Source organism: Chaetodon trifascialis, chromosome 9 (genome assembly GCF_039877785.1).
Source record: "Chaetodon trifascialis isolate fChaTrf1 chromosome 9, fChaTrf1.hap1, whole genome shotgun sequence".
NCBI lineage: Eukaryota > Metazoa > Chordata > Actinopteri > Chaetodontiformes > Chaetodontidae > Chaetodon > Chaetodon trifascialis.
The window spans coordinates 25,786,803-25,804,608 of record NC_092064.1 but is presented as its reverse complement, the minus strand read 5'-3'; the positions used below and the strand labels follow the sequence as shown (position 1 = coordinate 25,804,608).

The window sequence follows — 17,806 nt, the reverse complement described above, 5'->3', positions numbered from 1 at the left end:
GTGAGTTGAGAGGGATCCCACCAGTGTTCTCAGAGGTCCCACTCGCCAGCTTCTAGGGCATGGGACACAGCATGGAGGGAACGTAAGTATCCAGTTTCACCCAATAAGGACTTCCAGTAACATAAGTTCAGTATGAGCTTTCACATATCTGGAAGCTCTATGTAAAAAGGAAAGTTCTTGCATGGCTGTTTATACTTAGACAATACTGAACAGCTGAGGAGTTTGGCTAAATGAAAAAGGGTTTCATAAAAAACTTTTCTGAAAGTAAGGCATGAAAAAAAGGACAGTAAATGCAACCATATGTTTATCTTGAGTTTCCTGTGTAAAAGCACCTTGTGTGCTTGTTTTGGAAGGTTATATACTCAACTTTATCATGAATGATTACTGGAGACGACCAGCTGCTCATATGTGAGGTGATGCAGCTTTTCATTTCACTCCCCCAGAAATGTTACCATTTCAATAAGGACAGAGAACTTTCCGGCCCTCCTGTAAAGATGCCTTTAACGCATTCACTCCACATCTATTCTATGTGGGTGGCGTTTCCTAGCTTCTCCATGTTAGTGAAGAAGAAGAGAGGAATATTTAGCACGTCAGTGGCTTCATTTCTTGTCCCTTCTGGTGCCTGACGAAGGTTAGAATTTCATCCTTCCAGAAAACACCCCTCAACAAAAGAACAGCAGTGAGGGCCGCTTTGGAATGCATGAATTAAAAGGTGGGAGCGATATAAAGGCTGTGATTGTACGAGCGGATGCCTAAACACTTGTGATTCTGGTTAATGCGGTGACAGGGGACAAAGCTGGACGGGCTGCAGCAGACAATGACGACAGAGGCCTGATTATCTAGTCCTAATCAATAGTGGGTCACACGTCAGTCCACATTCCAGGAACAGATGGGAGTTTCACCAAGTGAGGGAATGCAATCTAGTTAGATTTGAAGAATATCGCCTGGCCATTCACACAACACAAAAACACCTTTCAAATTAGCATTCTAATGCTTTCTGAGCTCTGCTTGAAAAATCGTGAAATGCTGAACATGAGGATGCTCTGGTTTTTTTTAGCCCCTCACGTAAAACCTGGACAGCTCACTGAAATGTGCTGCCATCTCTTCTGTACTTGACAGGTATCATGCATCTGTATTTACCTACGTGACATCAGTTTGTGTAACAGTGAGCTTAAATAAACCACAAATGGACTTGAGAGAGTATGCGGAAGTTCCTCGGTCAGCTTACAGTTTACACAGAGCGAGACGTTACGCAGACAGCTGTCCCAGACAAAGTTTATAACACGTTTCTGGAGCATTTCAAATAAATTCAGGTCACAAACAAAACAGGAGTCCAACAGTGTGCCAACAAAGTGTAGCCATTTTGCATTTTCAGCAGCTCCAGCCCATTATCTGTCTGAGTGGTGAAGAGATCCAGATGTTCCTGGGTTGGACACAACCCTGCACCATCTTTGTACCCGGAGAAGTAAACATGAAAAGATGTTAAACAGGATTACTGAGAGTATAAAACCTAGAGGCATTTAAGTCCAATGGATGAATTAGAGCATGTTCGTGACTTAAATCAAACTGCTCAGGTTTCCCAATAGTCAAAACACTGACCTTGGAAGGCCGGCAGCTGCAAGACATAACACATGCAGATAAGACCCAAACAGACCCATAAATTCTTGTGTGTTAATAAAGAAGGTGGGAGGTTAGCCATGTAGCACCAAGACAGACGGGGTCCTCTTGAGGGTAGAAACACTTTACTCCTGATGTTCCCCTCGTGTGGAATTGCCAAGTTCGCATTCTCCGTTTAAGCAAGACATTTAGTGCACGCAGCGTAAAGCCTGGCGTGCTTCAGCTTTCATATTATAAGATATATGATTCCACATACAATGTCATCCCATGACTGCGATGGAAAGCTCCATCTTACAGGTGTGATGGTGATGAAGGGGGATGCTGCATTTGGTACCTACAGTGCTAATTCACTCACTTCACAGGAGCAATGATCTGTGAAATCTGCAGCACATCCTATGAAAAACAACCTCTCAAGCGCTTTCAGTAGATATAATGAGCCTCCATTTGCAGTCGAACACTTCCATCATTAGGAAAATGAGCAATCTTTCACCATGTCTCCGTATCAGCAAAAGGCTGTGCTTATTTAACGTGAGCGAGCCTCGACAGTTCGACTAACGGGAGCCATTATCTTTAATCAGAACTCCTTGTGTCACTTCCCCCGCCTCTGCCATCTGCTGCGGCTCATACATGTCTGTGTATGGAGGGCATGCTGTGAGCATCTCCTGGTCTCTGACAGTTGGAATATTGACATATAAGGGGAAAGTCTGACCTCAGCACCATAATCTGTCACACCATCACTCCAGCTCAAACGTCACACTGCCTATGAGGCCACTCTCCTCAACCCCCAGTGTGCATCATTACAGTCAACCACCGATGTTGCATTCAAGATCTAGCATGCATGAGGAAAACACACATGTAGATAGAGCACACCAGCACAGGCAATCTCACACAGTACCTGACATAGTTGCCATTAGTAATGTCTACATGCACACAATAGTAATAATCTGTATTTATCAATACAGTATGGAATATGAGGTGAATAACACTTGACAAATAAATACACTTTTTCAGAAGATAACTGCAATCAATCATTTATTCATGCATTGTTAAATAATTAATGAGTCACAAGCTTGTATGCATGTTTTGAACATGCTATTCACAAGAACTCAATCAATGCAAACATATTGCTTTAAAAGGCCTTTAAATGTAACTTTTGATTATTCAGTCCTGTTATAATCCACCTCTCAATTCTTCTGTTTCCTGCCTTGATTTTGAGAGTTTCTGTTTTGTGATTACTTTGAGGACGTCGGTCTTTAATTTAAATTTTAAGACATCCTTGTGCCATGCTCTTCCTTTCATTTTTCGGTGTGGCACACTGGCTGAAACATCCTTAAATCAAAGACAGGGCAAAACAGAGCATTCATATGTTAAAGACAAATAATCTGTGAGATGGAATATGATATAAAGCCTTTTACAGAAGTGTCTGTACTTCTTTATACTTGCGAAACTGTTTTAATGCGACACATTATGAACTGACATTCACACTGTCAGGTGTGTGATAATAACATTGGAGTCAAACGCCGCTGTAGCATCACAACTCACAGTAACAGGGTTGTCTTTGCGCTTGCCATGCTGTCATTTGTGTTAATAAGTACATATCACTGCATCCTTGGGAACTACACGTTTTGGCACAATTAAATGGCTGAATAAAAAAAAAATTAATGACGCAAACTAACTGATGTGTTAAAATTATCATTGGAGGAATGCATCAGTGGGATTTCATCAGATTATAACATCCAGATTGGTTAATGTCCAATACATTTACTGTGTATGTGTTGAGGCTGTGACCGTCCAAGATGCCGTCCGGTCCGTGCATTATGTCACCTGAAAACCTTGGATCCACACCGGACCTCGAGAAAAAAAAAGACTACATACTCAGTTTATTCTTATCTGAGCTGCAGTTGTAGGAAATTTTAGTTCCTGAGCGGCAATGAGTCATCACTGTCTGAATCTTCAGAGGAAGAAAAAATCCCCAGTCTAAGATATGCCAACAGTAAGCAGAGGAACACAGACATTGAGACTAAAAGGACTTTTTCAATCCCCCAAAATATTCTAATTACAGAGATGCAGTTTACTTCATCACCTTGTTTACTTGTGCAGCGGTTTTATGACTGCATGAAAAAACTGATTTCAAGACAGTAAATAAACACTTCTTCCACTGCATCACAGTTTCTTAATTCTAATTATTTATCACTACGATACAGAGAAACTTGTGTGTGCTTGTAGCAGTTTTCATTTTGACTACTACAAACACTTTCACCACAACCTCAGCCAAATGCTTACACGTATCCAACTCCCACAAACGATCACAGCAAGACAAAATGTTTCTCACGAAACAGGTCAGCACTTCACATCACCCCAACTTGAGCATATTTATAACTGTGCTATAATTATATTTTACAATGCAACTGCCTCCACAGGTCACGCAGCATCCTTAGCTGGTTCAAATGAGCCCAAAGTGACCGTCAACTCCTACTTCACTATGTGGCCACTAAGGTTGGTGAGCAAGTTCCAATAGCAGGATCATTTTTAAAGTGTATAAAACATATTTTCCCAGGATGACACATTGTCAAAATCTTGATTGAAACATGCCAATCACTTATCCAAAACTGGTAAGTTTGGCCAGTGCGATTTCATGTCAATCACCTTGTCAAACTTCTTTGTTCCTGCATTTGTTTCTGCAGCAGGTGGGTCCCCGAAAGCTTCCCTGGATTATTCTGCCACACTAATGTCTCAAGGAAAAAGCCTAATAAAAAGTCCTAATAATCATCAAAAAAGAAAATTGTTCTGCATTATACATTAAAGTGTGCTTAAATTTACTCCATTAAAAGGCCAGTTATTTTCTCTTTTAAATTGGATAATTACCAATAATTCTGATATTATTCTGGTTAACAATTGTACATTTTAAGCTTCATACTAACAGTCTGGACCAAGATGTTGGCCAATGTATCTGCATACGTTTCCCTTTTACCCTTGTGTGCTTGAGCCGTTGCTATCAGTATTCTCGAGGCGTTTCATACTATTACATGCATTATTTTCACAGAGAAGCACACCATAAATAGTCTACCTCATTGTGAGTCGCAGCTTTAAAGTGCATCCAAACACATACACAATTTTGAGGTTTTACCAGCGTCCTACTTCACAAAAAAACAATAACATGTTGCCGGGGAGAAATTAGGCACCACTTAAGGTTCAACCTGCCAGAACACATGTATAAGTATCATTGAATACAAAAATGCTGTGCAGGGGAAATAATACATCCTCCTTCCTATTTAAAGATATTTCATTGAAGATATTTGTAATAATTTTACAACCAATGGCATCTGTATAGGAGTCTTGTGTTGTAGTAATCTGCTGTGCTCACAGTGCATTCACCAGTCAAAAGTCTGTTTTTAAACGTACTCTATGTAAGCTGTAAGAATGATGGAAGTCAACAACTGACACCCTCTCACTGGCCACCATGATGATATTATAATTGTATAAAGGAATTACATGTCTAGACGTAAAATTACTAGTATTCTGGAGTAAGTGAAAAAGTAAGAGCTTCCCTTTCATCACCGCCTACTATTGTGCATCTAAGCTGAAGCTGCTTAAACAGAGCTGCTCAGGGGGCATCAGAGAGCCGCTGGAAGCTCTCAGGTGTGAGCAGCTGTTTTGAGTGTAAAGCAGGGCGTCGATCAAACAGAGCTAAGTCAACTGTCTCTGAGTAAATAAATACTAAAAAGGAGTTCTGGGAGTTTTTTGGGACACACATTACAACAGAAATACAAACATGTCCCACTGAAAGCTCAGATGGGAGCACTGGCATCCTGATTTCTTAGCTTAAACCATTTTGCTTTTACTAATAAGACTTGAAAGACTTTTTGTGTCATTCTCAGTTTCAGGTCTTCGTATGCAGCCGGCTAAAGGCATTCCTACTGACTCACATTACAACTGCAAATCCAATTTGCTTCAGAGGGCCAATCTAATGACAGTCATATGACATGTAATCTACAGTACTAGCACCTGTAAGAGCTGGTAGCATGTTTCCTGCATGACTTTGTGTTACCTGGTTCTCGTTATGCAAAAAAACTGTAGATATTATCCTACAAAGGAACAGTCTAACAGCGCTACACTAGGTGCATAAGCCTACGATGGACATGAAACACACCACACACTGTATCTGTCATCAGTGTCAATTCTGTTCCGCTGTTATAATCAGAATATCGTCAAACTACAGCTTAGAGACACCAAGTCAACTATAAGTGTAGTAATTTATGATCTCTGGCTCAGCACAGATGAAATTAAAATGATATTCCCAGAAGTTGTTTTGCTCAGCTGTTTGTGATCCCTGTTGTTCAAGGCTGACTCAGTTTCTATGTTAAGCAACATGAAATGAAATAATCACTGCTGTGATAATGCACTCTCTGAGAGTTCAGCAGTTAAGTAAAAACATTCTCACTGCTGGCCCAAATAACAAGAGGAAAATCAATGGGATCTAATTTCCTTCAGATCGGCAGTATTTTAAGCTCCTCTTCATCGATGGAAATACGGAAATACATTTATATACTCACAGGCCAATTTAATCTCTTTCCCTGACACAGGACCTCTGTCACAAAACTTCCTGTAGGTACCATCCAAAGGAAATCTGGCATCTGCTATTGCTGTAATAATGAAGTGCAGGACAGAAAACACACAGGCTAAACCAGAGTTCATGGCAAAGGACAGGATATTGTGACAAAGGTTCAAACAAGGCCACCATGGAAAGAATGGATGAAAGGATATACTTGGGGTTGCAGAAGAAAAAGCTGTGAAAGTATAATTCTGTGACAAACACTTGTGACTGCTATGCATTTATTTCTTATGAATGGCAATTAAGTGTAACTCTACTATATAATTTATGGCTAAGAAGAAGACCAAGCTGAACTACAGAAAATGAATTAAAAAGAATTTAGACTAGGTTTTCAGGATATTTTACACTAAAGAATAATCAATTCATCAGATTAAGAGATGTTTACCCTCAGTAAGGCACTTTGGTGGTTACGGGAGGTTAAAAATAATCAACAACAACGAAAACGATTGTAGATTCCAGCCTTGTGTCAATCACAAGGATCCATTTAAGCGAGCGAGTATAACAATGATAAACTAATCTGACTTTGATACTGCAGTCACATAAAGCCACCCCAGTTTTGTAGCTTCTGGGGAAACAGCCCATTTGAGGGCCCACAGATAAAGTGGAACAAGGAAAATGTCTGTGTGAGCGCTGGGTGTCTGTCAAAGCAGGAACTGGGAGGCGTTCTCCGTTGACCTCTGAGGGCAAGGACTTCCCAAAGCCCCTCTGCAAAACAACAGCAGACCGGGCAGCTGACAGTGGGACTCAGGCGGCCGCTGCTCTGCAAAGCCTGCCTTGAAAACCGACGGACTCCCCCCACCTCTCTTCCTCTCTCCTCTTGCGCGCCATCCACAAGGACGAGACGCTACAGCCCTTAGAAACTGGCGGCGGGAGAGAGCAGCAGCGAAGCGATCACCTCGCCGATATGATCTGTCTGGAATGTGACAATACTTTACTGTATGTGAACAGACACGTTTGTGATGTCAGATACAACAACGGGCAGATGGGAGGGTTTAGCCAACAGCAGCTTGATCCCGACCTGAGAACAGGAATTCATTTGTTTACACTACAATGCGTCCCATGCGTGCAAAGCAAGGTTCATATGTACATGATTAATTTAGATGACGTAGTATTATGAGTATGTCAACAGTGGAAGTCACAGAGAAGTGTACCCATCTATGAAGAAGCTGGCAAGGGAGAGGTCAGAAAAGAGACTCAAGATTTTCTTTCCTTTGTTAAGTTAAGGAGGAGAAACTAATGTCAACAAATGTGATTTTAACAGTATATTGATTTGGCAGGTGATGAGCTGTCGCCTAGGCGGCAGCTACAAACACAGGCTTGTGTGGGGGTAAATGTGGCAGACATGATGAAGCATATTGTCTGACCACTGACTGATGAGTAAAGCCTCAACAGATCTGTGCAAGAGGCACTGGGCAAGTGCTGGATTAGTCAGTTGTTTTCATGTTCCTTCTGCTTATTCTGGACATTGTTCAACAAAAGCAACCAGGCCACTCCCACCTACCCTTAAAACACTGCCCACCTCTGGAGCCTCGATCAGCCCCCGAGAGGAGATAAATCCGACCGGGTGATTCATTCAGCAGCTCTGAGACATCAGAGCGCAACTGTTTTCCACGCGGAGACGAAGCGCGTGTGAAAAGTGACTACACGTCTGCAGTGTCACATGTCTGAGGGAGGGGCCACAGAAAGTTTATCATAATCATGTGTTTGTGCAGCAAGAAGCTGTTGTATGGAGAGTGACTCACTGCTGAGAGTTATCACAATCATTAAACAATTAGCAAACATTTAACCAGGACTAGTCATGCTTGTTACTGAGGAAACATGTTGTCTCCTGTCTTAACCACCGGTTACATCCAGGTTTCAACTGCCACGAGTGTTTTGCTCCCTGATTTTGCATATGATTTGCATGCCGACCTGTGGCGGTAGTACCAGTTCTTACTCTATCCTAACCCTGGGCTGGATTCTACACTGCGTTCAACATGCACGGCTGTGTGCCAAATTTTCAGAAAGTGTGAAGGGTTACAGGAGACATAGTTTTGAATGCAATGACCAATCATTTCAACAACTAACTACTGATTAACAAACACAGGCCTCATCTGGGTTAGGGAGGACTTTGTGGTAAAAAAAACAGGTGGAATATTGACAGAAAATGTTGTTAAGGATTAAAACACATTTTCATTGTTGCAAATTATCTCCTAAAAGAGGCACAGCGGTGCAAACTGTTGCAGCGTTTAACATGTCGGGGACAGCTGCGAAACAATACGTGCCTTCCACCTCGTCAGCTCATTCCAATTTCATGACCAATCAAACTTGCCACCATGTTCCCTGAGAAACACAACACACCTTCAGGCTGGAATGCCTGAGAGTATGTGACAGTAGTATCGGAACGTATCCCTCTGCATTAGGACGTCAGCTATGTCAGATGACAGCAATGTTGGTGAGTAAATGGTCCTGATTGTCCATAGCCTGACTTTAAGTGGAAGGAATTTCAGATAGACAGATTATCGCATTCACAAGTCTGCCTGTTCTGGACGCTCCATCTCATGACGATGTTTTCTGGCTGAAACTGTGTGTGCGCAGTTGTTCATAGGTTATAGCTCAGGGTGAGAAGCAGGGTGAGAAAGGCTGAGAGGCTGTTCCCCACTCTTCTGCCTGAGGAAGGCCATCATGCCGTGTGAGGGTTTTTTCTCGTGTTGTTTATACAGTGCTGCTATGAACCAAGCAAGTTTTTTCCTCCGTACCACTGCAGCTGCTGTTCCATACTGACCACGGTGGTCTCTGTGTAAACATTAGCCAGCTTTAAGTGGAAGACAATGAGGAAATGACCCAGGGGGGTTGGTGGGGGGGGGGGGGGCATTTGAAGACATTCAAGGATGAATTTCCAGATGAAACAGAGAGATGACATCATGGCAAAGTCAGCGAGTAGGAACATAGAGAGGCCTGGTAATGCAACACCATACATAAACAGTGGACAGCTGTATTTATAGGAGATTGTCTCATGGTTCTCTCTGCCTCCATAAATCCCATTATCTGATTTGCAGCCATTCCCCTGCCCGGCACCCAGCAAGAGACTAGCAGCTTTGGCTAATAAAGCCTTATCAAAGCACTCTAATGCTGTGGAGTTATCACCGCTGACATTAGTCGGCTTGGCCAAGACGAAAACTGGTCACATCGATGCTTGATTAGACATTACCTCATCATGATCGGATAAAGCCAAATGGCAGTTTGTGTTTGTGTCTGAGAAGCTATTAATCAAAATTATAGACAGCTGTCGGGTATTACCAAAGCTTACCTCCATGTTGTCACAGGACCCCACAGTGGGTGGCCTAACAAATCTGCCAACTGGATTCTCAAATAAAACATTTCTAGATTGTAATGGAGTGAGACTGAACCAGAATCAAGAATAATGTGGTGCCTCCTGTAGGGCAAGGAGAGGAGAGGTCCAGATGGTGGTGGTGGTGGTGGTGGGATGCACCTGCTACAATTGGACTTCAATATCTGAATTTGACACCATTTAGCAGAGAGGCAGACGAACCAAACACGAAGCGAAGCTATTTAACAGGGACAGAAGACAGACACATTCGGTTACTCCTGCACCAGGCAAACTCACAAGCACACAAACTAAGCCAAAGTGGAATTCTCTTACATATCTCCTCAGTTTTTTCTCCGGTGGGGACTTTCTCAGCCAGCCTTGGAAAAGGATTTCTCCGCCGCTCATGTTTGTCACTGTCTGCGGTTTCTTCTTGCTCTACAACTGTTGTCAGTCACTAGTACATGACTGCTCCTCAAGGCTCGCCTCTTCAAAGTCCTGTCGGCGTTCGGCTCTCGCTGGTGCAGTCTGCTCCCCCCATTTGATACAAATCAAAGTAGCGCAGCTCGGTGATGTTGCCGCTCGCTCCCGGTGGCACGGTGCGCAATCGCCAGCGCAAAAACACCAGTTGGGTCGGGAAAATGAAAAAGGCGCAACTCGACTCGCGGTGAATTACGCACGGCGAGCTGACGCGGAGCCGCGGGGAAACTCAACTGATGCAGGGTGAGGAAGTACCGTAGGGTGTCTGCAGTTTGTTTTCCCAACTCACACCACGCCCACCGCGCAAAGAGGGATGGGCTGCGAGGGGATGGACAGGATGGGAGAGCTGCTCGCCACAAAGTAGCTCCAAGATCCCAAAACGAGTTTAAATCATGGCGGAGTCGATCGATTTGGAACATCCTATTTGTCAAAGTGAACAGAAAACGCACAGAAGGAATTTTGTTTTATTTCAAAGGCGGAAACGCATCTGATACCGCATGAGATCAAACTGGTTGAATGTCTCAGTAAATATGGTTAAGTATTGGTCATGGCTACAGATTTCTTTAAAGGATTTTCTGTGCTTAGAAAAATATGTAATAGAAAATTATTAGAAAAGCGAATAATCAACACCTGCTGTTGTTGACTGAGTAAAACATTCGCATTTTCTCATTTGGACAGAATGGGAAAAAGCACCATCTTGTGGAAAGTTGACACACCTGACAGTTGCTCCGGAAAGCAACGTTGTTTTTAAATGCGGAAGTGGAACAGGAAAACATAATTTGGTGTCAATAAACACTTTTCTGAGAAGCCATAAAACATAAACAGTGCGTGAATGAAATCCCTTCATATATTCATACATCACTGCAGGAAAGTCACACAAGTGATAAGAGATTTAAATTAAATTCCTCTTTGACCAATACATCATCTCAACTATCACTGTCACAGCTTTCATATGAGAAAAACAACTAACAACATTTAAACACCAATAAACCAATAAAGATCAAAACAGTGTTGAGTAAATGAATTTATTTGATGTTTGCCAGACAGTAATTACAGACCTCACAGAGTTAAAAAAATATCTCCTGGGTTCAAACTGTGTCTTATAGAAGACAAGAACGGGAAAATCGAGGGAAAGGAGTCACATCTTTTATGTTGTCAACACCAAGAATGCATTGCAAATATCGCTCAAAGCCCAGTCCAAAGCCACCATGAGGGACGGAGCCAAAACGCCTCAAATCCAGATACCTGCGAATAAATTAAAAAAAAAAACATCATACAGTAACATCAAAATGAGGTCAGTACCACCCTGCTGGTGTGTAAGGATGTTTCTTTTATAATGATATTAATGTAAATGTGTGTTTTTTACCAGCTGTAGGTGTCTTCTAATCCAGCCCTGGAAAAGTATGATAATTAATTTTGGTCAAAACGTAAACTCAAGACTTACACTAAATCCTCTCTAGTATCCGTTTCATACGTGTTATCCACGCATGAGCAAATAACAAAACTAAGTTTCTTTGCAGACTTCTGTCACTAGTAGAGGGTTACAAGCTCAGACATGTGCTGTACATAATAGGGCTGGACTTAGAACAATAGAAAAATTCACCAGCAACACTTGTAAAAGCTCCAGCTATCCCAGAGTGACATTACTGGGATTAAGCTTGATCTCAATGAATTACAGTACAAAGACATTTAAGGCAGCTAAGCAGATGTGACAGCCGCAGTCTAAATATATTATCATGGGCTTTCCAACACTCATGGAGTGTGTGTTCTTACTCTTCTAACCGAGCCCTCAGCAGATCCAGCCTCTCCTCTCTCAGCGAGCCCCCACAGAGCTCTCCAACTCCTGGCACGAGAAGGTCCACTGCAGCTGCCTGCACACAAACGACAGTCAGAGTCAGCTCAGATATGCAAATCACTGCGATAACCCGGGTGACATTACGAGGAAGGAACTGAGTGGTTCAATCATTGATTCACTTCGCATTTTTAACAGAGTATGTCTCACGGTATGCTCAGGATGGTCCTTGTTGTCTCTTGCATAAAAAGGCTTCAGATCATAAGGATAATCAGTGACAAAGACTGGAATGTTGCCGCAATGTTTCACCAGGTACTTCTCATGTTCTGTCTGAAGGTCACAACCCCACTGCGGAAAAGAGGAGCTAAAGTCAGTGTGGAGCTCTGTGGAAAGGTAGAGATAGCAGCAAATGTTAAGTAGACCAAGGAGAAAATAAAACAATTGGCACTTACGTGTGTTGGGAAGGAAAATTTCTGAGAAGTGCGGTTCAGGATGTCTATAGCCTCAGTGTAGGTAATCCTGAAAGCAGATCGAGCCAGTCCCATTCATTCAGGGCCTTCGACATCTGACTCTTTTCTTTATCTGATTAAATTTCATACGCCACGTTAAGAAAAATAGAGACTTACACGGGAAATCTCTTCTTCAGCATTGAATCTACAGTGTCCTTGAAGCGTATGGATGCAAAAAAAAGGGGGGGGGGGGGGGATTATAATGAGATGCAGTTGTGGCTGGTTGGTGTTAGGAGGCAGGTTATGTACCAGAGTTAAATAAGTGTCCTTCAGGACTCACCCTGTGTCCTGGAGTCACATGCTTGTGAAACAAATCCACATCCTCCACACAGTGAGCCAAGACATGCTCCGTGGCGAATCTGAACATGTCCTCCATGACCTAAGGAGTAGGCCCAGTTTAATAATTAAAGATTTCCTGGGCAACTCCGCACAAGGGCAACTTTAAAAGTCACATAAGGTAAGTGTAAAACCTGAACGTCCGCACACAGGAACTGATGTGATGGGACACCAGTTCACCCAAGATGTACTTTATAGATGCTGCTGTATATTGGAATTTCCCCTCGTGGGACTAATAAAGGAATACTGAATTGAATTGAATGCTCATGTTTAAGGAATTAGCCTGTGGCGACCGCTCTTTTTCAAAGGCTATCAAACAACTTTAACGCTGCTTAGTCTCTGCTTGTCTGGACAAAGCTGGGTAGAGAGGTAAAGCTAGGTAAATGATAGCTACATGCTCATATGGTACAGCACATATCAATACATTTAACACTCAGGATGGTTCTTTTTATAGCATGCTAAAATGAATAGAAAACAATGGCTTTCAGAAAGGGTTGAAATCAATCTACTGTTTGCACAGAAATACTCTGATTGAGAAGCAGTTTACAGGATTAAATTGTAACTGATGCCATAGAGTGATACTGTATTTGGGGACAAAGACATGCTGCACCTTGGTGAGGTCCTCTAAGGACTGTGTGAAGGAGACCTCGGCCTCCACCATGTAAAACTCAGCCAGGTGGCGCCTGCTTTGGGAGTTCTCTGCACGAAAAGTTGGCCCAAATGTGTAGACTCTGGAAAAAGCCCTGGAAGAGTACAAGTGACAAGGCATAATTAGAAATGTACTTCAGTGTGGTTGGGCATGTGCTTAGGTGATAAATTCATGTAGTTTATCTCACCCTGACATCACTTCCAAATGAAGCTGACCGGACACAGTCAGGAAGGCCGGGACAGAGAAGAAGTTCTCATTCTCTTCTGTCTCTGGGCTTGATGGCTGTGGTAAAAGTCGAGGTTTTGAGGATTCAAACGATGTCATTAATCCTTGTATTCACATCAGAGCTTTGATTGACAGTCGCACGCTGGAGGTGACGTCACATACAGCATCGACATGCTGGATTCACAGAAAGCTAAAATCCTGCTGTGTTTCAAACATAGGGCCTTCGCTTTAAGGACATTTGTTAACACGTCTGTAGATACTCACCTCAATCTGAAAGAGCTCTCCTGCCCCTTCGCAGTCATTTGAGGTGATGATTGGAGTGTGAATCTGCACAAAGCCATTTTCCTGGAAAAAATAAATTCGATAATAAAAACAAAATTCTTGCACTGCGTGCTGTTAAAAGTCCTTCACTGACGTTCTCACCTTGAAATATGAGTGAATCGCTGTTGTGGCCTCACTTCGTATTCTCAACAGGGAGCTAAAAGCATTTGTTCTACACCTGAGATGAGGAAACTGGCGAATATACTCAAGGCTGTGTCTCTCTTTGATTTTAAAGGGAAATTCCTGAAACAAAAAGACACAGCATTGATTTTAAACTAGCTTTTCTATACAGTGACCACACTGAATTTGACGGTGAGTCGGTAAAATGCATGAGGGCTTGTGTTTAAGGCGACTGTCTTCGTTACCGCAGGGTTACATTTTCCAACAACACGGATTTGGTCTGCTTCCAGTTCAACTGCCTGTTTTTGGTGTGGACTTTTCTTCAGAGTACCGGTGACTTCAACCGCGCTGCCAAACGTGAGCAACCTGAATATGCGGGAAAAAGGCAGAGAGTGGAAGACAGAGCATTTTAAACATGTGCATCATTCATATCCAAACAACTGAATGGTGAAGGATAACCCACAGGGCATAACACTGAAGGGCTTACGGATCCGTCAGCTCCGAACTGGCGATGATCTGCAGTGACTGCAAAGAGCTCCCATCATTCACGTGGAGGAAGAGATTTGTCTTCTGAGCTCTAACAGAGCGAACCCATCCCTACAACACAGAATCAAACTGTAACTGTACGTTCCTTATGGTGACACAGAAATATCTTCTTTTAGCTTGCACATGACGCTCATAAACCGGGATGCTGGCCATTTACTGTAAGAACTTCTCTCTTCATTCTCTCTGAACAAAATATCAGTGTTAAGTGTATACAGGTATATCTGAAAACAGCTGGAAAGCAAAGATCTAGCACTGTCATAGTTTGGGGTGATAATGGTTGGAGTTCAGGTAACACACCTGTTTCATAACATGTTTTACAAGTTCCAATGAAAGTATATACGTGCAGTACGTGCACAATGCAGAAGCAGGTGACAGAAGAATGCAGGCAAATGTGACATTTAGCTTAAGTTGTTTGTTCTATTCTTAACTTATTCTTAAGGTTTAATATAAGGTAGCCGATTTGTTCATCTCATTCTCAGTGAAATGCAGTAGTATGGGTGCGGCTACAATAAGCAGCATGTTGCTGAAGGCTCGTTGTTGGCACAAATTAGCAATAATTAGCAGGAAATACTGAATGAGAAAAGGAGGCGTTAACGTTACCTGAACTCTGACACTGGCTCCCGTCTCAGCACCAGAAACTGCTTCGGATATTCGTAGTTTCGCTGGTGTCTTCTGACAGTAGTGTCGAATAATTTTCGATATCCCCCGACAAACCGAGGTGGTTGATGATACAGAAAGCTTTCTGGCTACAGCTCGAAGCATCGTGACAAACAACAAAACACACAAAAACCGCTAAAAGCACAACATGCAGCGACAACTCAAAGATACCGACAATAACATGTTTAATCGTATTTTTAAGATGTATCACGCTTTGCTTCGGCTTGACTTTCACGCTGTTACTTGTCTTACAGTACCGCTTCCTGTTTGGGTCTCTCACTATTTGTCCAACTTAGTCACGTGGATTCTGATAAACCAACCAGATGTCGGTATCTCACAGCAGTCCTTTTATTGCTCTAGGGTGTTGTAGTTTTTTATGAGAGCATAACTATAATATTAGACCGTCACAAGTTTGCACACAATTTTTACTGCAATCATTTTATGAATGTTTTCTGATATTTTATTCTTACAGTACAGACTACAGATAAATATCTCATAAACTAAATGATTATTAAAATTACTCAAGGCAAGAGCAAAATGCAGATAATGCCGTCATTTCTACATTAAATAAGAAGTTATTTAATGAAGTTTAAGAAGTTAAATTTATCTAATTTATTTGATATTGTAATGTCCCAGCCGTTGTCTATCAGCGTGAAGTAAGAGTTGATGAATTTGTTCTAAAATGATTGACACATTTCCTCAGGCCTCTCCAAACACACAAGAAGAAATGTCAAAAAAAAAATTTAACAGCAAAACCCCACACATGTAGAGTGATTCAATAGCGTAATGAAGCAAGCAGAGCAGCTATCACAACCACATGGAAATGCTCTTTAATCTTTCATGATGTATCTGCCGTCAGTGTGAGGTCCATTTGTGCGTAAACCTCGTTAATCCAATACTCACAACGACACTGGGTCTATTCCCACCATTTGCTGCTGGAGTAAATCAGATCATGCCTGCAACGCAATAAGATGCCATAGACAATTATTCACCTGGTCTCGCCTGTCAGCTCTGGAGCCCCTGGTCTGGGTCTGCCAGCAAACACGGAGCAGGGTGTCTCCACCTCCGGCTGCTTATGACACATCATCATTAAATCCAACATGATGCATTTGAAAAGTCAGCAGGGTCATTGATATTAATTATCTCCAGCGTGGATAGAGCAATTATGCACATGGTCTCATCTTAATGGGGTGCAGAACGATTATATTTTCCGAATAATTGACAGAGAGTGCAAAATATAATGGGGCATTTGTTAAGGTCTGTATGTGTTCCTTCAGAGAAAAGTTGAGTCATGGCATCTATCAGAACTGTTGAAGCCAGCAATCAGAAGAAGGCTGTCTTTAAGCTGCCACTAGGAAACAACCAGGATTTGACAACCAATAGAAATGATTTACAAAAGAATGTCCCCTTGAGGAAATATCAAATTAATCTTATATATTATTGAAGTAATATAGTCCTGACGTCCTCTCTTCCTGTATCATCAAGTGCAATATCTTACTCTACCACAAGATAGTGCTGTAGCTCTATGACATTTTCCACTCCTCCCAAATCCCCACCAAATGTAGATTTATTCATTTACCCCTGAGTTACCTCGAATATATTATTCATTTGCAGCTCCAATGTCTACTGAAATGGAAACAAGCTGGCATTGTTATGTTCTCTCTGTAGTTCTATCAACAATAATGCAAAGGACCTGCTGGCTTTCATTGGCAGCAGATAGTCCAGCGCCACAGTGAATTCAGGGTGCATCCAGGAACTGTTTGTTACGCCTCAACAGGAACAGCAAGGCTGAGGTACCCCCACCGTTTAGCTATAACTTGATTTGTACTTTCCCCTTTTTTGCAAGCTTGACACATTCCCTGACACCTTGCATGTGGGAGTGATGGCGTGTCGCATGTATTTATATTTCTACACACACACATCCTCCCACACCAACCGCAAGGCAATGAATGCATGAAACAAGGTGAAAAGAGTATGCTCTGCCGTCTGCATAAAAGTACTGCTCGGTTAAGTAAAAACACCCCAAAGTGAAATATTATCCTGTTTACACTCCCCACATAATAAATCAAGAAGAGAAGTCAAATCGTATCTCCAGTGGGAGATACTGTTCATAGCTCTCTGTTCTTGGAGCCTCTACAGGTGGAGGAGTGCTTGGCAGTGGCCTGACAACCTTATTTGGGCTTAACAACTTGTTAAAATCAATACACGATTAGTCAGCAAAACAAAGGATTTTGCTGTAAAAGCTTGGATCTCAGGAGGATCCCTGAACTTAAGAGGGCAAGTGCATCCTCTGCTCTCAGCAGGCACTGCCTGTCCACCGGCTTATATCGACGGCATCTCCTGCCCCTTCCACGAGCTTTCATCAGCTCCTCCAAATATTCCGCATTCTCAAATGAAAGGGTGCATTGATTTTATGTAACATGGCTCGTTAAGTGCTGATTAGACCATTATAGTGATGTGATTTCAGGGAATGGGTTTGGGTGACAGGCGGCCAAACACAAATCAAAAGGAACTAACAACCCCTACTGAAAGAAATTTGGACCTCTGCACTGCTTCACTGACTCTCCAGTTACCACAGAGCACTGTGTTTGTGCAGGTTAATGCCTTGTGGACCATCTTCAAACAAAATCCATTA

At 42.3% G+C, this 17,806-nt stretch overlaps 2 protein-coding genes across 3 annotated transcripts in view; both read right to left on the bottom strand.

Moving 5' to 3' along the window:
• Positions 1–10,305, bottom strand: part of gab2 (GRB2-associated binding protein 2) — a 33,791-nt gene extending 23,486 nt beyond the window's left edge. For both annotated transcript variants that reach the window (XM_070970954.1, XM_070970955.1), the window contains exon 1: positions 9,873–10,305. In XM_070970954.1, coding sequence (XP_070827055.1) covers positions 9,873–9,944 — 72 coding nt within the window. In that variant the 5' untranslated portion in view covers positions 9,945–10,305. The remainder of the gene's footprint in view (positions 1–9,872) is intronic.
• A 723-nt stretch (positions 10,306–11,028) lies between these two features.
• nars2 (asparaginyl-tRNA synthetase 2, mitochondrial) lies at positions 11,029–15,456 on the bottom strand. Its single transcript, XM_070970222.1, has 14 exons — positions 15,115–15,456; positions 14,456–14,565; positions 14,214–14,334; positions 13,951–14,091; positions 13,792–13,872; positions 13,490–13,584; positions 13,264–13,396; positions 12,598–12,696; positions 12,435–12,472; positions 12,261–12,327; positions 12,019–12,156; positions 11,790–11,887; positions 11,383–11,409; positions 11,029–11,261 (listed from the first exon to the last, which is right to left on the bottom strand). The coding sequence occupies exons 1-14, from the start codon at positions 15,274–15,276 to the stop codon at positions 11,117–11,119; spliced, it is 1,455 nt and encodes a 484-aa protein (XP_070826323.1). The 5' UTR covers positions 15,277–15,456; the 3' UTR covers positions 11,029–11,116.
• Positions 15,457–17,806: the final 2,350 nt, after the last annotated feature.

Coding starts and splice junctions, on each gene's coding strand:
- nars2 (XM_070970222.1), bottom strand. CDS start 15,276: ATGCTTCGAGCTGTAGCCAGAAAGCTTTCTGTATCATCAACCACCTCG. Junction 14,566..15,114: donor GAGCCAGTGTCAGAGTTCAG/GTAACGTTAACG, acceptor TCTGTGTTGTAG/GGATGGGTTCGCTCTGTTAG. Junction 11,262..11,382: donor TTAGAAGACACCTACAGCTG/GTAAAAAACACA, acceptor ATTTATTCGCAG/GTATCTGGATTTGAGGCGTT.